General features: G+C 35.4%; 1 protein-coding gene across 3 annotated transcripts in view; it reads left to right on the forward strand.

Moving 5' to 3' along the window:
- USP15 (ubiquitin specific peptidase 15) overlaps positions 1-26,234 on the forward strand; it is a 136,246-nt gene that overhangs the window by 44,607 nt on the left and 65,405 nt on the right. For all 3 annotated transcript variants that reach the window (XM_055579238.1, XM_055579240.1, XM_055579244.1), the window contains exons 4-6: positions 9,612-9,738; positions 20,492-20,637; positions 25,942-26,003. In XM_055579238.1, coding sequence (XP_055435213.1) covers positions 9,612-9,738; positions 20,492-20,637; positions 25,942-26,003 — 335 coding nt within the window. The remainder of the gene's footprint in view (positions 1-9,611; positions 9,739-20,491; positions 20,638-25,941; positions 26,004-26,234) is intronic.

A 26,234-nucleotide genomic window follows, 5' to 3' on the forward strand; every position in this document is an offset into this window, starting at 1 on the left:
ATAATTACTAACCTTGAATTCTATAACCTTGGAAAGCATCCTTAAGAATAATAGTGAAAAAAGTTGTTTTCAGATAAATTGATAGGATTTGTTACCAGCATATTTGCACCAATGGAAATAAAAATTGTCTTCAGAATGAAAATTTACTCTGTACAGAAGCTTGGAAACACAGGAAAAAATGCTGACTGGCAGAAGCAAATACTATAAATGAGTGTTAAGGTAGGCTCTTTAAAATAGTAATAATTTCTTATGAGGGTCAGATGTGTATCAAATTATGTACATAACAATATTAGCAGATAGTTGCCCCAAGACAAACCCCATTATCTCCATCTCTTCATAGCCACAGCATTGAATAGTACCCATCCACATTGTACCAGGGTCTGTACTGGTTTTGTATTATACTGGTCTTTGTGGCCAGTGACATATAGTAGAATCATAGTACAGTATATCACTTTCAAGATTAAATTTTAGGTCAAAAGGTGTAAAATAAGTCATGGGAATATATTGTACAGCGTGGTGACTATAGTTAAAAATACGACATTGCATATTTGAAAATTGCTAAGACTTCTAGAAGATCTTAAAAGTTTTTGTTGTAAGAAAAGAAACATAATTATGTAAGGTGATGAATGTTAACTAGACTTACTGTGGTGATCATTGCACCACGTATATAAATATTGAATACATTGAATATTGTGTTGTATACCTGAAACTAATATGTTATTGCTCCTAATTTTAAAAATAAAAGATTAAATTATAAAAGACACCTTGGCTTTACGTCTTGGGTGCACACACCCTATTGTTCTCTCTCATTTCTCAGTCTGAGAAATTTACCTGCACACTCAGGCAGCCTATGGATGGGCTCACATGTTAAGGAACTGAGATCTCTGGGCAGTAGAGAAGAATGGATATCTGCTAACAATGATTTGAGTGAGCTTGGAAGTGAAACCTCCAGTCTCATTTTAATTTTCAGTTATTGAGGTCCCAGCCCACAGCTTGACAACAACCTTGTGAGACACCCCAAGCCAGACCAGCCCAGCTAAGCTGCCTTAGATTCTTGACCCTCAGAAACTATGTGAGATACCATTTGCTTTGCTAAGCTGATAAAAACTTCAGGGAATTTATTATATAGTAGTAAGTAGCTAATATGGACTTCCCAGGTGGCACAGTGGTAAAGAATCCACCTGCCAATGCTGGAAGACACAAGACCCTGGGTTCAATCCCCGAGTCAGAAAGATTCCCTGGAGGAGGAAATGGTAACCCACTCCAGTGTTCTTCTTTGGAAAATTCCATGGACAGAGGAGCCTGGGTGGGCTAAGTCCATGGGGTTGCAAAGAGTCAGACATGACTGAGCAAATAAGCATACACACACAGGTAGCTAATACTGATTTTGGTACCTGGAAGTTGTGTGTTATGGTAACAGAGACTTGAGATGTGGTGGTGGCTTTGGGACTGGGAAGTGGGTAAAAGCTGTGAGAATTTTACGAGTATTAATGAAAGCCTAAAGTGCCCTGAATAGTAGTAGAGTTTTAGACTTTGAGGAGGCTGCCAGTGAGATCTTAAAGTGAGGAAAATCTTCTTGGAACCCAGTGATTTTTGTAATAAGATGGAAGAAACTTTTAACAACATGTCACTGAAAGGTAAAAAATACACTTAATAAACTTAATAATCTGCCAAAACATTGAAAGTACTGCTGAGTTTCTTCTTGTTCTGCTTCTAGTCAGATGTGAGAAAAGAGAAGCTAAAGAAAGGACTGTTAAATAAAAAGGAGCCAAGACTTGCTAGTTTTGAAAATTAGCCTCTCCAGATGACAAACAATGTTGAAACAAAGAAATGCTTCCAAGCAAAAATCAAACTCAAGGTATTCTCAAGAAAGCATGGTCTAAAGTTGAAACCTAAGGTTGTGACTGTAAAATTTCTTTGTTAAGATCTCAGAAAAGATGAAGGTGGTGCCTCAGAGTACACTTCAGAAAAAAAGGCCCTTTAAAGAATTTCAGGGTGTTCTTTGCACTTCCTTTCAATATATGGCTTTTAGGACTATAGGGCTTCTAAGAAGCTTCAGGGTGGTGTCCCTGAGCCTTCTCGATATAAACCCAGAGTAGAAAGGACTTACCTAGAGAACATTTGTGGTTGTGACTTTTGCCTCCTGGGTGAAACTCCAGTGAAATCCAGTAAAGATCCAGTGTTTTCAAGAATCACTGTCATTTTGGACTGTAGAGACAGCATAAAATTTTAGAAACCTTTGACCTCCCAGACTTACACAAGCAGGGATCAGACTAAGAATTTACTCAACTGCAAACGTGTGCTAACTTTCATGAAAGAAGGTGACTCAGAAAACAACCAGGTGTTACGAAGAGTCATTTTTTCAGGTCAAAGCAAGAGTGAGCCCTAATCAAGGAACTTTGAGTGTCTGCTCAGGTGGATTTCAGAATTTCTGTAGACTAATAACTTCTTTGAACCCCTTCATTTCCCCACTTTAACAGAAATATCTGTCTGAGATTATCTTCTGCCTTCCCCACCATTTTATTTTGGGTGTAAGTGGGGCAGTAAATTTATCTTCTCGTTCACAGGCCCATAGATCTATAGGCCCATACTCGAGATGCTTAAGGAACTTATACCCAAGAATCTTCATCTGTACCTTCATCAGATATAGATGACAGGTGTCTGAACTATGAGTTGATGCTATAATGGGACGGGACCAGTTGGGAGCTTTGCAGGGGTGGAGTGTATTTTGCATGTTGGTGACAGGAACAATAACTTTATTGGTACCAGAGGGTGTACTGTAGGAGATAGCCTTAAAGATTGCACCCAGGTTATCACCACCTCTTGTTATTCATACTCATGTAATCTACATCATCCCAGAGTTGGTCTCTGTGACTAGTAAAATACAGCAGAAGTTATAGTATTATATATTGTCAAAATGAGTTTATAAAAGATACTGACACTTCTAACTTGGGAGTGCTCTCTTGCTTTCTCTTGGATCAGTCACTCTTGAGTGAAGCCATACGTCATGCATTCAGCCTGTGGAAAGACTTACATGATGAGGAACTGAAGTCTCTGCCAACAGCTGCAAAGGAACAGAGGCCTGCCAATAACACATGAATAAGCTCGGAAGCAGATTTGAACGTGATTAACCACTGTGACCTAATTGACATGCACTGCACTTAGTGCAGGATACAAATATTTTTTAACACATGCTGGGCCATCAAGCAAATTCCAATACTGTATGCTAGAAATTATTCAGTGTATTTTCTGTCTCTCAAGGAATTTAGAAGTCAGTAACAAAAAGATAACTAGATGATCTCTCAGCTACCTAGAAATGAAACAGTGTACTTCTAAGTAATTTTTCGGTCATAGAAGATTAACATGTAAAATTAGACATATTTTGAACTGATTGGTAACTATACAGCATAAAAGTGACTAAAGTCATTCTTTGAATGTAAATACTGCAAAAGAAGGAAGACTGTTGTCTCAAGAAAAGAAGAAAAGGAAATTAAGACTAATCAAGAACTAGTATGAAGTAGACATAAAACAGAACAAAAAAAATGCATTAAATGACCAAAGTTGACTAATTGTAAAGAACATTGTAATTTGACTAGTAAAATAAAGATGAGTCCTGGGAAGACTCTGATCAAGAATAAAAGGAAAATAGGCACAAGTCATCTGTATTAGGAATGAAAAGGGGGATACAATAGCAGAGTCCAAAGACATTTTTTAAAAGATTGATTTTGAACAATTTTATGTAATTTGAAAATTTAGGTGAAGTGGACAGATGTCTAGAAGAATGTCAAATGTCTAGAGAAGAATGTACTAGTGTTGAGTGAGAAATAGAAAATCTCAATTGCCATGTGTGAATAAAGAAGCTAAATCATTAAACAAACATCTTTTCACAAAGAAGACTGTTAACTCCAGAAGACATTACCAGTGAATATTCTACCAAATATTTAATAACACAGTATTAGCAAGCCAGGCCAGAAATGGGCAAAAAAAAAGAGTTAAAAATGGCCAGGCTGCAGGGATAGAATGGATACATGTATATGTACAGCTGAGTCCCTTCACTGTTCACCTGAAACTATCACAACATTGTTAATTGTCTATACTACAATATAAAATAAAAAGTTTAAATAGCCAGGCTGGATTTTTTTCAAACACAATTTTTATTTTACTTTGAAAATCACTTGTTATAATTTTAGTATTATCTGAATAAAGTAGAAAAACCATCTCAGTAGATACAGAAAATGCATTTGATAAAACAGTATCAATTTATGATTTTTTTTAAAACTAGAAATAGAAAGCTAAAGCTGTTGCAGACAATACTTATTGGTAAAGTATTCAAAGCTGTCCCTCTCAGATCAGGGACAAGACAAGGATAACTATATTAGAAGTCTTAGCCAGTTGGTAATGTGAGGAAGAATAAGGATTGAAGATGAAGAAGTAAAATAGTAATGTTTTAGAAGACATAATTGTATATGTTGAAAATTCCAAAAGCTCTACCAAATAAGCCATTAATATTAGTAATTAAGTTTCACAAGGGGAATGGATATAAGGTAAATATATTAATAGAAAAATCAATTATATATAATCAACAAAGTTGAATTTTAAAATAATGTTTTGATGAGATGGCTGGATGGCATCACCGACTCGATGGACATGAGTTTGAGTGAACTCCGGGAGTTGGTGATGGACAGGGAGCCCTGGCATGCTGCAATTCATGGGGTCTCAAAGAGTCGGACATGACTGAGCAACTGAACTGAACTGAAGAGATAAAAGTACTAAGAAATAAAACTTAGAAAAACTGCTTTTCTACAATGAAAATTACCAAACACTACTGAGCAAAATTAAAGAAGACCTAATGAGTTAATGGTCAAAGGGTCACCAAACTTACTCTGTAAAAGACAATAAATCTTTTCAGCTTTATGGGCCAAAATATTCATTTTGGCAGCTACTCATCTCTGCTGTTTTGGGTGCAAAAACAGCCATTGATGATACTGGACATGGAACAACAGACTGATTCCAAATAGGAAAAGGAGTACATCAAGGCTGTATATGTATGTCATGAGAAACACTGGGCTGGAAGAAGCACAAGTGGGAATCAAGATTGCCGGGAGAAATATCAATCACCTCAGATATGCAGATGACACCACCCTTATGGCAGAAAGTGAAGAGGAACTAAAAAGCCTCTTAATGAAAGTGAAAGAGGAGAGTGAAAAAGTTGGCTTAAAGCTCAACATTCAGAAAACGAAGATCATGGCATCTGGTCCCATCACTTCATGGCAAATAGATGGGGAAACAGTGGAAACAGTGTCAGACTTTATTTTTGGGGGCTCCAAAATCACTGCAGATGGTGACTGCAGCCATGAAATTAAAAGACGCTTACTCCTTGGAAGGAAAGTTATGACCAACCTAGATAGCATATTCAAAAGCAGAGACATTACTTTGCCAACAAAGGTCCGTCTAGTCAAGGCTACGGTTTTTCCAGTAGTCACGTATGGATGTGAGAGTTGGACTGTGAAGAAAGCTGAGCGCCAAAGAATTGATGCTTTTGAATTGTGGTGTTGGAGAAGACTCTTGAGAGTCCCTTGGACTGCAAGGAGATCCAACCAGTCCATTCTAAAGGAGATCAGCCCTGGGATTTCTTTTGAAGGAATGATACTAAAGCTGAAACTCCAGTACTTTGGCCACCTGATGCGAAGAGCTGACTCATTGGAAAAGACTCTGGTGCTGAGAGGGATTGGGGGCAGGAGGAGAAGGGGACAACAGAGGATGAGATGGCTGGATGGCATCACTGACTCAATGGACGTGAGTCTGAGTGAACTCCAGGAGTTGGTGATGGACAGGGAGGCCTGGTGTGCTGCGATTCATGGGGTCGCAAAGAGTCGGACACGACTGAGTGACTGAACTGAACTGAACTGAAACAAATGGGAACAACTGTGTTCCAGTAAAGTTATTTACAAAAAAAAAAAATAGTTTTAGCCTATGGATCAGAGTCAGCCCACCCCTGGTCTGTTGTTGTTTAGTTGCTTTGTTGACTCTTTTGCAACCCCATGGACTGTAGCCCTCCAGTCTCCTCTGTCCATGGGATTTCCCAGAAAAGAGTACTGGAGTGGGTTGCTATTTTCTTCTCCAGGGGATTTCCCCGACCCAAGGATTGAACCCTTGTCTTCTTCATTGGCAAATGAGTTCTTTACCACTGAGTCACCAGGGAAGCCCCACCTCTCATCTAGGTGCTGGTTAATTAATGTCTGCTGCTGCTACTTAGTCACTCAGTCATGTCCGACTGTTTGTGACCTCATGGACTATAGCCCACCAGGCTCCTCTGTCCATGGGATTCTCCAGGCAAGAATACTGGAGTGGGTTACCATTTCCTTCTCCAGGGGATCTTCCTGACCCAGGGACTGAACATGGGTCTCCCACATTGCAGGCAGATTCTTTGCCATCTGAGCCACCGACATCATAAAAAGAGGGGCAACTAGATATTATCTGCATCTTTTTAGAATATAACTCACAATCTATGAAGTAGTCTTACTAAAAATTGCAAGAATAAAAAGATAAATGGTGAATTTTTTGGTTAAAAGACACTTGAGACTTCTCAATTGCAGTGTATGGGCTTTATTTGGATTGATATTAAAAATCATTTTTATTTTAATTGGTTTTAATTTAATGGATATTTGATATTAAGGTATTCATTTTAATACTTTAGGTGTGATAATATGGTTATGTTTGTGATCTTGTTTTTAAAGTATCCTGAAATGTTTGTATAGAATATCACAAATAAGATTTGTGTTACACATTAACACCTGTGATTTCATATTTGTATTATACTTCTCTACTAGTCTGTCTGTCTTTTTACCACTAGGTGTTCTTACCCTGATTTCAAGGACTGGATCTAATTCATTGTGTATTTCTAACACTGAACATAGGTACTTAGTAAATGCTGCTAAAATGAGTATAACTCCTCAAAAATAGTAAATGTGTCCATTAGGCCCAGTGTTATCAAATTGTTTTGAAGTAACAGATTTCTTTAGAAGTTACTTTCTCTTTCCAAGAGGGGAGAAGTAGGCACTTGAAGTCAATTCTTTCATAAGCCACTGTAAAGAGTACACTACATTAGGTTTATCAGGTATATTTCATGACGTTAGTCAGATTGCCCACTAGTATTCAAAGCAAAATGAACAAATGGAAATTATGTTTAATTCAGCTTTAACTTGTATTTCCCTAACTAACTTAGTAAAGAAAGTTGACCTTCATTGTGGCCATGAATTAATAGAATCCAAGCATAGATTTCATCTTGTGCTTGCTCTTTATCTCTGATGTAGAAAAATATTATAATTCACCTAGGAAAAAAACATTTTAGCTGTCATCTCTAATTCTGAAACATAACTGTTATTTCTGAAAATTCACCTTTCTGTCTTATTTCAAATGTGTATTTTAATGGTTATAGTAACTAGATAAATGTAACTTTGTATCTGGTATTTTATAAGCCTGTTTCTTCCTATTACAGTCTTAATAGCCATCATTTTAAAGGTTATTTTCAGCACAAACATTTTTAATGAAGATAGGATACTTTATATACACAAATATAAAGGAGTTACTAAATGAACAAATAATATACATATTATGACACTAATATATAAATATGCTAATTATTTTTCTCTGATGCAGTGCTATTGTATTCAGTCTTTAATCATTCATGTAGTATGATTCTATCAAATAAAAATTGTTGGAGGACAAATTCATATCTTGCTTTAAAAAACTGCTTTTTAATATACTGCTTTTGGAAACAGTAAAATATCTTCTAAGTACAGTAATAGTATTCTGAGTAGTGCTAATTATCACTGTAAGATGTTGGAGAAAAGAAAAAAATGAAAAAATTCTGAACCCTAATAAAGAGTGTGTTTTGAAGTACTCTTAATTTTTTTTAAATTTTAGTTTATTGGAGTATAGTTGATTTACAGAGTTACGTTAGTTTGGGGTGTATAGCAGTATGAGTCAGTTATACATGTCTATGTATTCATCCTTATTTAGATTCTTTTTTCATGTAGATTATCACAGAATATTGAGTCGAGTTTCCTGTGCTATACCATAGATCCTTGTTGATATCTGTGTTGTATATAGTAGTGAAATAGGGAATTAATGTTTGTTTATTGTTGACAGTGAGCTTCTGACAGTTAAATCACCTGAGTCTTTCCAGGAAAGGAAACTGCTTACTTAGAGAATACATACCTCAATGTAAATCATAATGGACGGTTTTCTCTTTTTTTTTTTAATTTTATCCTGTTTACTTATCCCATTACCTGCTCTACTGTTAGAATTTCCTCCCCCACCCCCCACCCCCTGCATAAAATGAGGCCTGTGAGTACCTCAGTTTGGAACCTACTGATGATTAGTAACTAACTTATATTCTTACTCGAATATTGAGTCCCAGAGCAGAAATTTCTGATTGTTAGGAATATTTGATTCTTAGCTTTATAGCTCCATTAATCTTATAAATAATGTAATATCCTTTGCTTCATGCTTAACTTCACATATGATATAAAACAAATTAGTTCTGGTTTAGACAGTAATATACTAGTTTATATAATGCGTTCATTACAGAATCGCACACTATTACTTTAGAAATGTAACAAGTATGATTAGGAGAATATATATAATAAAGTATCATAAAAATTAGCATTGAATTAGACATTTTAAATGCTAGCAAACTACCTTTGAACTTTTTGAGCTGAAACAACTTCCCTGCAAGTGAAAGACAAATTCTGAGTCCCTTACTGAATTGATGCTAAGCAAGTGAGTACAACAGTCATTTGGAGCCTCCCTTTTGCCATATTTGTCTAATGTATCACGTATCAGGCTGATTACTATTTTCAGAAACAGTGTTCATGATTGAAATCCTACAGTTAACCTTTAGAAGATCAAAAGGAAATATACTTATTAAAAAGGTGACCCTAATATATACATTTCTTCTCTTTCTGCTTTATTGCTTGCATGTTTAGCAACTTTTTTTCCCCTTTCATTTGTTGCCTGGAACTACTCAGTGTGCATTTAAAGGTCAAACAAAGTCATCTTAGGATGGAAAACTAACATATCAATTACAGGGCATAGCTGAATATTTTGGCAACAGTAATTTGGAGTTACCATTTTAAAAGATTTATTTTAACATACAGAGTGTTATTATAGCTGTTGCTAGCTGAAATTATAAAAAACTTAAAGTGGTTTTTAAAGGTTTTTTGCTTGAGATCAAGTGCTAAAAGATAAAGTATGTCTGTATCTTTAATCCGAACCATATTTACACTTTGCATGCACTTTCTCATCATAAATACTAAGTGTATTCATTATTTATAGTATACCAAAGTATCTCCATAGAGTAGTAGAATGCCTTACTATACTGTCTGTTAATATTTGTATCATGATTGTTCATATTCTGTTAAATATTAATATTTCCAAAAATGTTCCTCTCTTTTTCAGCTATCCAGTATCTTTTATATTAATGAGTTTTAATAGTTATGGTTTTTTCACTGGACATCTGCTTTTTCTAAAGTCTTTTTAGAGATATGTTATTCAAAACAGTAAGATATATCAAGCTATAGCTGACACTAGTTTGTTTTGTTTTCTAGGTGGTTGAACAGGGTATGTTTGTAAAACACTGCAAAGTAGAAGTATATCTCACAGAATTGAAGCTCTGTGAAAATGGAAACATGAACAATGTTGTAACACGAAGATTTAGCAAAGCTGACACAATAGGTAATGCAAGATCCTGTTTCTTTGTTAAACCATTGCTATTCAAAATTTATTTAAAATTCTGTTTGCTCTATGCTACTAAGATGAAAACCATTTTAAAGGTTTATCCTTAGATATTATAGATTTCCAAGCTTGATATAATATGTCATAGCTTAAAGTTGAACTGTTTATCATTTCTAGATGTACTTTACATTATTAGATGAGTTTAATATTTGTGCCATTTTACTTTTTAAAAAATCAAATAATTATAGTTTTAATTGCATTTGAAAATAAATATCATGTTTATAACATGAATTATAAATTAATGTAGAACTTTAAATACTTGCTTAGGTAAAACTTTGTCAGGTAATGTACTTTTTAATAATAATAATTTACCCTTCTTAGCATGAAAAATGACTTAATTTGTTTTTTCTCTAATTCTTGGGAGTCCAAATACAATTAAATAGCTAGTAAGGTAGTGGGCTTAGCATTATTATGACTCACTGATTTTTTTTTAATATAATGAGTAGGTTACAGAATTATAGTATCAAATATGTGTGCCTAACTCCATCTATATATTTATATATCTACATATGTTTATATATCTACTGTCTGAGCCACTAAGGAAGCCCATATATTTACCTATCTACACAAATACATGTATGTTAAAATATATGTAAATTTTTTAAATTCTGCTTAAAAGCTACATTTTAGTTATAGATCAAGGAAGTATTGAATAAACAAAACAAAGCTCATAGATTCAAAGAACAGACTGGCTGCCAGATGAGTGGGGCTTGGGGGTTGGGTGAAATGGGTGAAGGAAATTAAGAGGTATAAACTTCTGGTTATAAAATAAATCATGAGGCTTTCATGTACAGCATGGTGACTGTAATCAGTAATATTATATTGCAAATTTGAAAGTGGCCAAAAAGTAAATTTTAAAAGTTCTCATCACAAAGGAAAAAAATTTTTTAACTTTGTATGCTGGTTGATGGATCAACAGTTGATAAATTATTGATGATATAAATTTTAAACCATTATTTCACACACCTAATACTAATATAATACTGCATGCCAATTATACTTCAATTTTAAAAAGGAATATATTGAATAAAATGCTTTGTATATACATGGTTATGCATTTACTAACAATTGCAGTACTTTTTGATGACAAAACTGAAAATAAAAATTATAAATAGTAGTTATTTTCAAATAAAGTTCTTAGAAAAGAAAATTATTGGTAATAACATTGATCTTGTTGTAAAATGTAAATGGTCACTGGAGAAGGACGTAATACTTAATGTAGAATTCAGCAAGAAAGCGAGATTAGCAAATTTATGAATTACACCTATATAACTTTCCTTGTTGAAATCAGTCATTAGATGCACTTTATTTTATTTATTTTATTTCTTAAATACTTTAATGCTATTTTCATGCAGAATGTTTTAAATAATCTTTAAAATGGTATTTGAAGGACATGGTGGGAGCATATTATAAAACTACACTAAAATAGCACAATTTGTTCTAAAGCAGAGTCAGACATTTATGTTCTTAGGAAAGCAATATACGTTTCAAAACATAGTTTCTAGAGATATGTGCAGTATATGTGTAAATGACAGAAATCAATGAGTATATGCCACACAGCTGAAAACAATGTTTGTACAAACTCAATTAAGTACGTTTATGAAACTTTACGTAAGATCTTTACAAGTACACATGGAAAAATCCATATTTATACAATTTGAACTAAAAGAACAACATCCACTTTCAAATATATATGTGGTTTTCATTCCATTACCAAAGAAAGGCAATGCCAAAGAATGCTCAAACTACCACACAGTTGCACTCATCTCACACGCTAGTAAAGTAATGCTCAAAATTCTCCAAGCCAGGCTTCAGCAGTACATGAACCGTGAACTTCCAGATGTTCAACCTGATTTTAGAAAAGGCAGAGGAACCAGAGATCAAATTGTCAACATCCTTTGGATCATCGAAAAAGCAAGAGTTCCAGAAAAATATCTATTTCTGCTTTATTGACTGTGCCAAAGCCTTTGACTGTGTGGATCAGAATAAACTGTGGAAAATTCTGAAAGAGACGGGAATACCAGACCACCTGACCTGCCTCTTGAGAAATCTGTATGCAGGTCAGGAAGCAACAGTTAGAACTGGACATGAAACAACAGACTGGTTCCAAAGAGGAAAAGGACTACGTCAAGGCTGTATATTGTTACCCTGCTTATTTAACTTCTATGCAGAGTACGTCATGAGAAACGCTGGGCTGGAAGAAGCACAAGCTGGAATCAAGATTGCCGGGAGAAATATCAATCACCTCAGATATGCAGATGACACCACCCTTATGGCAGAAAGGGAAGAGGAACTAAAAAGCCTCTTGATGAGAGTGAAAGAGGAGAGTGAAAAAGTTGACTTAAAGCTCAACATTCAGAAAATTCATGGCATCTGGTCCCATCACTTCATGGCAAACAGATGGGGAAATAGTGGAAACAGTGTCAGACTTTATTTTGGGGGGCTCCAAAATCACTGCAGATGGTGACTGTAGCCATGAAATTAAAAGATGCTTACTCCTTGGAAGGAAAATTATGACCAACCTAGATAGCATATTGAAAAGCAGAGACATTACTTTGCCAACAAAGGTTTGTCTAGTGAAGGCTATGGTTTTTCCAGTGGTCATGTATGGATGTGAGAGTTGGACTGTGAAGAAAGCTGAGCGCCGAAGAATTGATGCTTTTGAACTGTGGTGTTGGAGAAGACTCTTGAGAGTCCCTTGGACTGCAAGAAGATCCAACCAGTCCATTCTGAAGGAGATCAGCCCTGGGATTTCTTTGGAAGGAATGATGTTAAAACTGAAACTCCAATACTTTGGTCACCTCATGTGAAGAGTTGACTCTTTGGAAAAGACTCTGATGCTGAGAGGGATTGGGGGCAGGAGGAGAAGGGGACAACAGAGGATAAGATGGCTGGATGGCATCACTGACTCGATGGACGTGAGTCTGAGTGAACTCCAGGAGTTGGTGATACACAGGGAGGCCTGGCGTGCTGATTCATGGCATCGCAAAGAGTCAGACATGACTGAGCGACTGAACTGAAGTGAACTGATACATTTAGGGTCATTATTTTACTAATTCACATAATTAAAATGCATTAAAAACAGAATAGAAATATTCAGAAAAGTACATATTAACTCCATAGTGTAGATTTTATAAAAAGTGACAATTTGTAATTTCCTAAGCAAATAAAATAGAAGTAAATGACAATAAAAAATAAAAACACCATTAAGCTCAATATATCTATACTTCTATATTTGGTTTATAAAAAGAACCTTCAAATTATATTCAGTCAAGCAATAGTTCCAATAGACCTGGTATAAATTCTTTGTATCTTGTTTTGTTCCAAAATGAAGTGAAGACCAGGTTAATAAAATATTTCTGAATTTCATAGGTACATTTGACTTTCACCACTGAGCCATTTCACTGCAAGAAAATACTTTTAACCCATAATTTTCATGAAGTAGTACCATTCTTTAGTACCTAATGCTTGGTTAATCCTAATGTTTCTACCATATATTATGTATGAATTTTTTATTCTCCCTCTCTTTATTTAGCTAAAACATTTATAAGTTGAGATGCAATTTCAATAAACTCATACAGTCATCTTTCTAAAAGAGCGCTTAAAATGTGAGAAACTCCATATAAATGTCTTTTTTATTACATTATAGTGGATAAAGTACTTTTGTGCTTCTCGGTTTTGGGAACATATTCAGGAAAGTAAAACATTGCTACATCCTGAAAACTGAAAATTTTAAATATAATTTATGAAATTGCATTAATCATGATATCAAAATGTGCACACTAAGAATCTGTACCCAACAAAGATTATCTATTAAAATTAATTCAGAGACTCAATGTCTGAAATTTACAGCCAATTGGAATATAAATAAACTACCTCTTAAATGCTTGGTGTAAATAATGTTTTCTAGTTATTTTAAAGTTTCTTTTGTTTTTCTTTATTTTCTTTGTTCCTTACCTCATTTCTGTAGGAAAATTACATGTAAATTATATGAGGCAATAAAAGTCTTATTTTAGAACATCAGTTTACTGAAAAAATGTTTTAAAACTCATTATATGAAGATCTCAGTTTTAATTTCTGAACTCAAAACAGTATTTCAGTGTCTTTACATTAGGTACTTGGTAACGCAACCCACTCCAGTATTCTTGCCTGGAGAATCCTATGGACAGAGAAACCTGCAGGCTACAGTCCATGGGGTCATGAGAGTCAGGCACAACTTAGTGACTAAACCACCACCACCACCAAGAATTATCAAGGAGATTATTTGTAAAGAATCTCTGCTTCAAAAAGTTTATGATTTAATAGATTTTAATTTGCATAGTTTAAATTTACTAATACTTTAAAATGCTACATATTTTGGGTATATGCCTTAAAATTGTATATGAGTAAATTTTTTATATAGCTGACACTTCTTACTGTATTGGAATGATTTTTTCAAACTATGTTATCTGTACTTTTGTGGTCATTAAACATTGGGGGATAAAGAGAATGGAAAATATCAGAATACAAACTATCTACATATATGTGTAAACTGGGTCACAGCTCCTTACCATAGGTCCTAGTTTTAAAAATTTGAAAATCTGTATTAGAACATGTTTGCTTTCTAAGCGAAAGTTTTGCAGAAATTAAAATTAAGTAAGGAATTTTAGAAACTTCATGGTTATAATTATCATAGTAGTTAGCAATTACTGAGTACTTCCTGTGAGACCTGGGTTCGATCCCTGGGTCGGGAGGATCCCCTGGAGAAGGCAATGGCAATCCACTCCAGCACTCTTGCCTGGAAAATCCCATGGATGGAGGAGCCTGATAGGCACAGTCCGTGGGGTCGCAAAGAGTCGGACACGACTGAGTGACTTCACTTTCACTTTCACTTTCCTATGTTTTAGGCACTTTGTAGGAAATTTCTTATTTAAACCTCAACATTACTATACCCTCATCTTAAAGGTGATGACACCTAGGGTTAGAAAGATAAGGTAATTTACAAAGATTCACCCTGGTACCAGGTAATAGAGCCAGTATTTTGACTCCTTAACTAGACCTTTTATATCAGAGTCTCACCTCTTAATTTGCTGCTTTACACAATCTGTACAAGTGTTAATTGGATTGATTTTGTTTTTCTAGAGCAAGTGAGTTTTGAAGCAATAAAGAATTTGATAAGAAAGGAAATATGAGATGTATATTTTTTTCCCTGAATGTTTTTTTCTCAATCTGTCTAAAAAGGATCAAAATAGCTATGTGTATGATATGCAATATCAGCTCAGTTCAGTCACTTAGTTGTGTGTGACTCTTTGCGACCCCATGGATTGCAGCATGCCTGGCTTCCCTGTCCATCACCAACTCCCGAAGGTAGCTCAAACTCATGGCCATTGAGTCAGTGATGCCATCCAACCATCTCATCCTCTGTTGTCCCCTTCTCCTGCCTCGTTTTTCCCAGCATCAGGGTCCTTCCCAGTGAGTCAGTTCTTCACATCAGGTGGCCAAAGTATTGGAGCTTCAACTTCAACATCAGTCCTTCCAATGACTGTCTAGGACTGATTTCCTTTAGAATTGACTACAGCATACAAATTATACAAACAGAATTAAAAAATATAAGCACTTGTTTTCGGCTTTTACCAAATTAATAAAATGTTCCATTTTCAGCTAATAATGCCTGCATTGATTTATAATAAAAATGATGACAGCCATAAGTAGGATCTAAATAATTTACCATATTCAGGACCAAAATACTCTGCCTTTTAATATTTTTCTCCCTAAATTGATATATTAGATATTGAAGATGTTTCAATAAGAAAGATAGAATATGTTTTTATTTATTCTCAATACCACTGAAAAATAATTTTATTATAAAATTTGAAAGGTGATTTGTTTTAAAATTTATTAATAGAATTGCTTAACTTTCTTATTTAAAAAAATGTTTGTCACAGTAATTTTATTTATGTTTTCTGTGTTAATACTTTTTTATCTCTTTATCCTTTTCATTAACTGCCTAATATTGTCAGATTAATATATATAGAAATATGCACATCATCTCAGTACCTTGACATTCTCATTCTGGTGACCTTGATCTGCACCTCAGACTCAATCACCAGTTCCCATAAATATACCCTAGGCTGACATTATCTACAACTGCACTTGCCATATATCATTTTAAGCAAACTGCTTTCTGACTACCACTTCTTCTGCTCTTATTCTCTCTCAAACTCACTGCTGCTGCTGCTAAGTCGCTTCAGTCGTGTCCGACTCTGTGCGACCCCATAGATGGCAGCCCATCAGGCTCCCCCGTCCCTGGGATTCTCCAGGCAAGAATACTGGAGTGGGTTGCCATTTCCTTCTGCAATGCATGAAAGTGAAAAGTGAAAGTGAAGTCGCTCAGTCCTATCCGACTCTTTGCGACCCCATGGACTGCAGCCTACCAGGCTCCTCCGTCCATAGGATTTTCCAGGCAAGAGTACTGGAGTGGGGTGCCATTGCCTTCTCCCTCAAACTCACTAGATCAGACCTATCACTCCCTTGATTATACTTCTGTGATGGTCTCTAATTACTTCTACATTAATAAATCCAGTGGTTAAAGTCTTCATTGTCTTAGTTCAGTTCAGTTGCTCAGTCATGTCTGACTCTTTGTGACCCGATGGACTGCAGCACACCAGGCTTCCCTGTCCATCTCCGGCTCACAGAGCTTACTCAAACTCGTGTCCATTGAGTTGGTGATGCCATTCAATTCTCTCATCCTCTGCCGTCCCTTCTCCTACCACCTTCAATCTTTCCCAGCATCAGGGTCTTTTCCAGTGAGTCAGTTCTTTGCATCAGGTGGCCAAAGTATTGGAGTTTCAGCTTCAGCATCAGTCCTTCCAATGAATATTCAGGGTGATTTCCTTTAGAATGGACTGGTTGGCTCTCCTTGCAGTCCAAGGGACTCTCAAGGACTCTCCAACACCACAGTCCAAAAGCATCAATACCAGTGCTCAGCTCTCTTTATAGTCCAACTCTCACATCCATATATGACTACTGGAATAACCATAGCCTGTCTAGACGGACCTTTGTTGGCAAAGTAATGTCTCTGCTTTTGAATATGCTGTCTAGGTTGGTCATAACTTTTCTTCCAAGGAACAAGCATCTTTTGATTTCATGGCTACAGTCACCATCTACAGTGATTTTGGAGCCCAAGAAAATAAAATCTCTCACTGTTTGCACTGTTGCCCTGTCTATTTTCCATGAAGTGATGGGACCGGATGTCATGATTTTAGTTTTCTGAATGTTGAGTTTTAAGCCAACTTTTTCACTCTCCTCTTTCACTTTCATCAAGAGGCTCCTTAGTTCTTCACTTTCTGCCATAAGGATGGTATCATATGCATATCTGAGGTTATTGATATTTCTCCCAGCAATCTTGATTCCAGCTTGTGCGTCATCCAGTCCAGCATTTTGCATGATGTACTCTGCATATCTTAGCATGCCAGCAAAAATTTACATACTTATTTACTTTTCCACCTAGAAATATTTTCTCTTCACATGGCTGCCAGCGCACAAGTTCTCACTGGCTGCAACTTCTCAGTCATTTGTTAGATGCTCTTCGTGTTTCTGACCTCAAAACAGCAGTGTGATATACTTAGTCCTTGGATCTCCATTCTTTTCCTTAATGTTTTACCCTGGCTTTTAATCCTTTCTATATATTGATATCTTATATCTCCTACCCAAATTCTCCCTTAATTCCAGTTTCATCCATTCCATATCATCATCTGTGTCTGATGAAAATCTGAGGATAACATGTCTGAAACTAAATTCTTCTTCTTCCCCCTAAAACCTACTACTCTGTTATTTTTCCCTGTCTGAGTAATCATCACTAGCACTTCTGATTGCTTAAGCTAAAATCCTTGGTATCATTCTGATTCCCTTGCATTTCTCACCTACATAATCTGGCAACATAACTTCTAAGCATTCCTTAGAATCTGTTCTCAGTCTGACAGCTTAATGTTGCTTCCACTGTTATCACCGTGATTGGATTTCTGTAGTAGCCTAGTCTCCCATCCTTGACATTCTTTAGTTTGTTCTTTACTAGCAGTAAAAGTGAGCATTTAAAATGTCAGTTGGAACATGCCACTTCTCTACTCACAACCCCTCAGTGAGTTCTCTTCTTAATCAGATAAAATCAGATAAAGTAGAATGCTTTCATAACTACCTAAATTCTGTATGATCCTACAATTAGTACCTTGACCTTTTCATCTTGCTCATTCCACTTCAGGCTTCCCTAGTAGTTCAGTGGTAAAGAATCTGCCTACCAATGCAGGAGATCCCTGGGTGGGGAAGATTCCCTGGAGAAGGAAGTGGCAGTCCACTCCAGTATTTTTTCCTGGGAAATCCCATAGACAGTGGAGCCTGGTGGGCTATAGTCCATGGAGTCACAAAGAGTCAGACACAACTTAGCAACTGAACAACAACAAAATTCCACTTCAGCTACATTGGTGCACCTTGGTGTTCTAAAACATGCCAAATACGTCCCCATCTCAGGGCCTTTGCATTACCCTTCTCAAAATCAAGAGGACATTTCCATATTACTTGTACATATTATGCATATAAATATGTATGTATTAATCAACTTCAGAAAACGAAGATTATGGCATCTAGTCCCATCACTTAATGGCAAACAGATGGGGAAACAGTGGAAACAGTGTCAGACTTTATTTGGGGGGGCTCCAAAATCACTGCAGATGGTGACTGCAGCCATGAAATTAAAAGACGCTTACTCCTTGGAAGAAAAGTTATGACCAACCTAGATAGCATATTCAAAAGCAGAGACATTACTTTGCCAAAAAAGGTCCGTCTAGTCAAGGCTATGGTTTTTCCTGTGGTCATGTATGGATGTGAGAGTTGGACTTTGAAGAAAGCTGAGCGACGAAGAATTGATGCTTTTAAACTGTGGTGTTGTAGAAGACTTTTGAGAGTCCCTTGGACTGCAGGGAGATCCAACCAGTCCATTCTGAAGGAGATCAGCCCTGGGATTTCTTTGGAAGGAATGATGCTAAAGCTGAAACTCCAGTATTTTGGCCACCTCATGCGAAGAGTTGACTCATTGGAAAACACTCTGAGGCTGGGAAGGATTGGGGGGCAGGAGAAGAAAGGGACAACAGAGGATGAGATGGCTGGATGGCATCACTGACTCGATGGACGTGAGTCTGAGTGAACTCCAGGAGTTGGTGATGGACAGGGAGGCTTGGCGTGCTGCGATTCATGGGGTCACAAAGAGTCAGACATGACTGAGCGACTGAACTGAACTGAACTGAATAGGAAAAATGCCTAGAAGAAAAAATATCAACATGGTAACAGTGGTTATCTCTAGGTGAACATTTTATTTGTATTTTATGTATTTTTGCAATGAGCAATATTTATTTCTTCATTCAGGAAACAAGTATTCATTTTTATAGAAAAATAACCTCCCTTCCTTGACTTCTTCCTGTAGCCTCCTTCCTAGGTAATTTTCTGTTTTTTGTACTGCTTACATGGGTGTATCCACTTTTGAATTTCATCATTATATACTGACGATTTGTGCATTTCTCTATATGGATTTACACTTCAGGTATAAAATCAGTGCTGCCAAAATACAAAGTAGTTTTAATAATATACTTACAGTTATTTGATGTAATTTTTTAAATCTTCTGGCTAGTTTGCTCTAAGTTTTGAAGTACACTTTAATGTTTACCTTGTAATGAATGCCTTAATTAAACTGTCTTCCACTGTAAGACTGTTAAAGAGGATTAAAAGCTAAGTAGAACATAAACAGTGCTATTGAACTAAGTTTGATTATGTAGGTTAGGTGTGGCTTTTATTTTTTAAGAGAACATGTATTGTTAGACTTAGTATTTTACAAATAATGTTTTGTCCAAAATTAATCAAGTATTCTAAAAGATATTTTATATTTCTTCATATGTTATAAAATATTTTAAGTGTAACTTTCTTGAAATCTAAGTTAGGTGAGTTATTGACAATGTTTAAAAATACTTTAAAGATTCATCTAAATATGGTACCAAAACTTAATAACTCTCAAACATGTAGATACTCCTATATCTTACTTTACAGCAGATAAACTGCTGTGGGTTTTTAAAAAAGACTTCTCCCACTCAGGTAATTGGTTTAGAAATAAGAAAGATACCTGGTTTTACCTTGGAATCAAGAGATTTTTGACCAACCTCTCTTCAAAGATGGCACTTTTTTGTGTGTCTCCATATTCTATTTAATTTCAGTTAGCTATTTAAACTGTAAATTATATTCAGCTTAATATAAATTATTCTTAAATTGATTTTGTTGTAACGAAATTTCATCCTGTGGCACCTCTGAATCATACTTTAATTTCTAACACCAACACATCATCAGAAAATACATTAATTTTATAATGTATAAGAAGTTAAAGTGCACCCTGTATAATGTAAACTATATTTTAGTATTACGTGATTGAACTCTTACCTTTGAGATATTAATTTCTCCAAGTAATTATCTGTCAGAGTTACAATTATCATTTTGTTCCTAAAAAGTATACCCAGTCTCAAAAACTTGATTGTTTTATATATTTCCTGCATATTTGTTTATCTTCTCTTATTATTATCAGTATTTTAAATTTAGGATTTTTATGCTAGTGAGCACTTATCTCTGTGTGTACATTATTAAATATTTATTATATTTACATATCTTTCCTCCTTATGTCTAGATACAATTGAAAAGGAAATAAGAAAAATCTTCAATATTCCAGATGAAAAGGAGACCAGATTGTGGAACAAATACATGAGTAATACATTTGAACCACTGAATAAACCAGACAGCACCATTCAGGATGCTGGTTTATACCAAGGACAGGTATTGTTTAGCAACGCTGTTTATTTTAAGCATACTATCCATGAAGCTTTTGAGATTCATAAACTTTATGGCTATCCTGACACTCTACAATGGGTTCTACTATCTCTGATTTCCTCTTTTCTAACTCATCTGTTCTCTTTTCCCTGCTGGTCACTAATTATACACTAATTATAACTTCTTCTCTCCTTGAGCTTGAGAATAACTGACTTTTTAAAAATAAATTATTTTCCATTGACAAATAACTAATACAATAAGGGATCAACATACTTTTTGTAAAGGATCAAGTAATAAATATTTTTGTTTCAGCGGTCTATATGATCTCTGTCATGAGCACAACTTTGCCATTGTAGTAGCAAGAAAGTAATGGTAAACAATATGTAGAAAATGGATATGGCTATGTTCCAACAAACTTGATTTTCAAAAGCAGTCAGTGAGTTAAGTGAATTGTAGTTTGCCAATACCTGTTAGAAGGGGTCAACCCCCAGTTTGGTCTTTCTTTATGATATAATCCAAACAAATGAAAGACTATATGATGTAATCCAAACAAACGAATGTGTTGAGAAATGAAGATTTCTAGACACAATCAGCAAGTCTTACTGATTCTTCCTTCCAACTCTCTCTTTAATTAATCTCTATTCCATTTCCAGCCCTTATTTTTCAGTAATGTTTTAACAAATCCCGCTGCTTCCAGTCTTTTCATGTCCATTCTCAACCTTCCATATTTCTGCCAGAATACCCTTTCTAAAATGTAAACCTTATTATTTCCTTTCCACTAATCTTCCCTGGCTCCTTAACAATTGTAGAATAAAGTCTCAGCACCTTAACATAGCATGCAAGTCATGGTTTATCCATTTACCTTATTCTTCCAGCATCTTTTGATTAATCTTGTCTTTTGATTTGTATTCCTAACAAAACCTAACTGAACTACTTATAGTCTTTAAGCCTGTTATGGTGTTCCATTCTCTTGTTCTTTGATATATGTTGTTTCATCTGCCCATTGTATCGTTCTCCCCATTCCCTGTATTCATCCAAAATAAAATTCTTTTTAAACATCCAAATACTGAAATGAAGCTTCCCATCCTATCATGTACTCTAACCAGATCAGATTATCCATCCTTCCAATCCCAATGTCAGATCATTTCTTCAGCCTTTCATGATCTGTTTATCTCAGTATCTAACTAAGGCATAGAATTTTTTTTTACTTTGGAGAAAAAATTTCTCCCTTAACTTCCATAATGATTTACATGTATGTCTTGTATCATTCATTGTATACTTTGCTGTGCTTAGTTGATCAGTCATGTCCGACTCTTTATGACCCCATGGACTGTAGCCCGCCAGGCTCCTCTGTCCATGGGATTCCCCAGGCAAAAATACTTGAGTGGGGCCATGCCCTCCTCTAGTGGATCTTCTCAACCCAGGGATCGAACCCAGGTTTCTCGCATTGCAGGCGGATTCTTCATTGTCTGAGCCACCAGGGAAGCTTGTATCATTCATTGTGAACTTCGGTTATTTATATATTAAGCTCCCTGGCTAAACTATGAAGTCCTTGTTTTGGTTGGATTTTGTGTCCTAAATAGGACCTATATTTTAATACCTAACACAGAGCCTGCTGCTCCAATATATGGAAGTTTTTGCTTTGTTCTATGTTAATTTAAAATTGATATGTGGTGGAAATTGTTCCTACTATAATCAAATATTGTCCTAAGCTGTAAAACAGTGATTTTCACACTTATTTTAGCCATTATATTCTTAAGTAAAATCTTACAAAATCTAACATGTATTCTAATTTAAAGGAGTTACCCAGTTGAAGCTGATTGAGACATTTGGAACTACTGGCTATTCGACACTCCCTTCCTTATCCATCCAACTTTCTCTCTTCCAGTAGAAAGAGGTTACCATCCATCAGGCCATGAGGTTGCTCCAGGGAATACAGTTTAAATATGTAGGATTATTTCTTAAATCTTTTCAATAATTGAGTCTGTGTAATGGCTATAATTCTCCTTGTCATGTATATTAGACTGAGGCTTAGAGAATTTAAGTAATTTGATATTCTTGATAGGAATGCATCTATCAGAATGAAGATGACAGAATTATTTTAATAAGACTAAATATCTTATTAAACATTCTTATAGAATATCTTTAGAGACATTTGATCTTTTGAAATAGAAATGGTTCAGAGAAAATGCATGAAATTGTCTAGATTTTTGACCAGTTATTTTCTGAATGATGATGAATGAACTGAACACTATCTTAGACTTAAAACAATTTTTTTTTCTTACTGAAATAGAAAGTATCCTCATTAGAAAGTGAAACAAAGATACATTATTGAAGAGTTTACCGCTCAAAATAGATGGTCTTTACCTCTCTTTCTTGTATGTGTATGTTCAATTTAATTAAATCTTAAAATCTTTTTTAAAATATTTTCATTTTGAGTTAAGGTTTTAACCATAAATGATGAAAATTTTATTCAGAAAATGATACATTTGAGTAAGGAAATGAGTTTTAGCATTTCTGATGGCATTCAACATTAATTGTAAAGACAAAAGGAATTTAAAATACTGCTTGGGATTAAAAGTTACAGTTAAACTTTAAATATTTTTTTGATTCTTCAGCTTTAGGATCTTCCTTTAAAAAACAAACTGTAAGCAAAGATACTAAATATATACCTTTGACATTTTCTATAGCTAAACTCTTTTGCTTTACAGCTGATTTAAGTGCTGCTAGAGACTAAGTTCAGAAAAGGCAAAGGCACCGACTCCAGTACTCTTGCCTGGAAAATCCCATGGACGGAGGAGCCTGGAAGGCTGCAGTCCATGGGGTCGCTGAGGGTCAGACACAACTGAGCGACTTCATTTTCACTTTTCACTTTCATGCATTGGAGAAGGAAATGGCAACCCACTCCAGTGTTCTTGCCTGGAAAATCCCAGGGACGGGGGAGCCTGGTAGGTTGCCGTCTATGGGGTCGCACAGAGTCGGACACAACTGAAGTGACTTAGTAGCAGCAGCAGAGACAAAGTTTATGTGTATATGTTTTTTAATAAAGTATAATTTTTACTTAGATGTCTGTACAGTTATAAGTTGTAGCACAGGAAATCCTTCCTTCAGAAGTTAAAAATTACTCAGCAAACTCAACTTTATAAACATGTAAAACTATGTAAATATATGACTGTATCATCTTAAACCAGGAATTGAGCATAATGGTTAATTGCCTGTGGTAGTTAGGGAGAGGAATATGATCAGGGAGGTGTCAGGATGGCAGATAAACAGTGCACTGTTCTTAATATATTACCTATACTTCATGTGTGTTTTGGGAGTTTGTTTTTTGTTTTCTGGTCAAGCTGTATGGCTTGTAAGATCTTAGTTCCCCACCCAGAGATCGAACATGTGCTCCCTGCACCAAGGGCACGGAGTCTTAACCACCGGACCATCAGGGAAGTTCCTCACATGTGCTTTTTGTTTACAGGAAATAATTAAGTTTTTACAGATAACTTTTTTAAAGGTAACTTTGGCTTCCCCAATAGCTCAGTGGTTAAGGAATCTGCTTGCAATGCAGGAGACATAGGAGATGCGAGTTCGATCTCTGGGTTGGGAACATCCCCTGGAGGAGGAAATGGCAACCCACTCCAATGTTCTTGCCTGGAAAATCCCATGGACAGAGGAGCCTTGTGCGCTACATACAGATTGGTTGTAGAGGGTCAGACACGACTGAGCAACTAACACACCACACACAAAGATAACATTAGTGTTTTAACTAGCATATTTTATCAACAACAAAGAGTCGGACACGACTGAGCGACTTCACTTCTTCATCAACAACATGGTTCCATGAATTTTTTAAATCAATATTTCATTTGTATATGTATTCTGAATCAGGCTTACATTTTTACATGGTTAATATCCAAATGCCAACTTAGAAATTGCCTGAAACCCATAGTCCACAAAAGTATATTGCTAAGTATACATACGTCCCCTTCTTATGACTCATTCACATTGTTATACTGCAGAAACCAGCACAACATTGTAAAGCAGTTATCCTCCAAATAAAAATTTTTTTAATTATTTTATCAATAAAGAAGTATATTACTAAGAATATATAGAACAGGTAACAAAATTGCAACTTTAAAAGAGTTAATAAAAATGTAGTGTAGAATATATGCGAATTTTTAATGCCTTGAATTTGCTTCCAGGCATATTTTATATATTATAGTTTTCCTGTGGAAATTTAGATACTAACTTGTAGAGATCACTTATTTCTTTTGTTAATTATTTTGGTTTTTCTTCTTTGCACAGACTTACCCCTACTAAAAACTAGAAGAGAGCCTTCTATTTTAGATTGAAAGATAATGAAAAAAGATTCTGGGGTTTTATTTTAAAATATAGTTCACCTCAGCCTGTACCTTTCATTTGTTAGAGGTGATTTGTGTCTACCCTAACTATGCTGCAATAGGGAACTGCAGTCTGATTCTCATACATGGTTCTATCATTTATATCGTAAAAGATTTTCTAATTTATACAGTGATAATGTAAATAAGGACAAATTTCTTTTCTTTTTTTTAATTTTAAATTTATTTATTTTAATTGGAGGCTAATTACTTTATAATATTGTAGTGGTTTTTGCCATACATTGACATGAACCAGCCATGGGTTTACATTTGTTCCCCATCCTGAACCCCCCTCCCACCTCCCTCCCCGTCCCATCCCTCAGGGTCATCCCAGTGCACCAGCCCTGAGCACCCCGTCTCATGCATCGAACCTGGACTGGTGATCTGTTTCACATATGATAATATACATGTTTCAATGTTATTCTCTCAGATCAAACCCCAGACAAATCATATATAATCTGTAATTTGGAACTGTCTTTGTATCTGTTCCTCAGTATTTGCATAACAATAGTTGACTGAGATCATATATCAGTATGTTTAAGAACAACTATAACCATTTATTGAGCATCTGTTTTTTGCACAGTACTTTTACAAGCAACAAACAGAAAACATACTCCCTAGATTCAAAGAACTTCTATCAACTTGGTTTAAACTTTTTTAATGCTTTAAGTCATAGAACCAATGATTTTCCTTATAGTTTGTTACCTTCTTTCTTTCTGTCATTGCCGACGTCTTATATTCAAGGTCTCTCTATCTCCCTTGACCCGCTTTGAAATCAAAGTGCAAATTCCTCTTCACCTTGTCTACTGTGTCATATAAGTCACTGCAGAGTTAGTTTAGATATTTAGCATATACAGCTAATCTTCTTAAGCTATTTTAACTTCGGCGTTAAGAAAAAACACTGTTATTGTCTTATTTGCAGGTGTTAGTGATAGAACAGAAAAATGAAGATGGAACATGGCCAAGGGGTCCGTCTACTCCTAAGTAAGTGCTCTCACCTTTTATGGCTTAATACATGATTTTGAAGCTTTGATTTCAGATAATACAGAATGATAGAAGAACATAATTATATATTCCAAATATATTTAACTTTTTAATACTTTAGTGTTTTATTCTCAGTATAGGAGTTGTCTAAACTTGCACCTAAATTAATATGCTGTAATTTAAAAGCTTTCCAATACTAATTTCTTTTAAATAATGTAGAAATGTTATAAA

The sequence above is a fragment of the Bubalus kerabau genome, chromosome 1 (assembly GCF_029407905.1).
Source record: "Bubalus kerabau isolate K-KA32 ecotype Philippines breed swamp buffalo chromosome 1, PCC_UOA_SB_1v2, whole genome shotgun sequence".
Taxonomy (NCBI): Eukaryota; Metazoa; Chordata; class Mammalia; order Artiodactyla; family Bovidae; genus Bubalus; species Bubalus kerabau.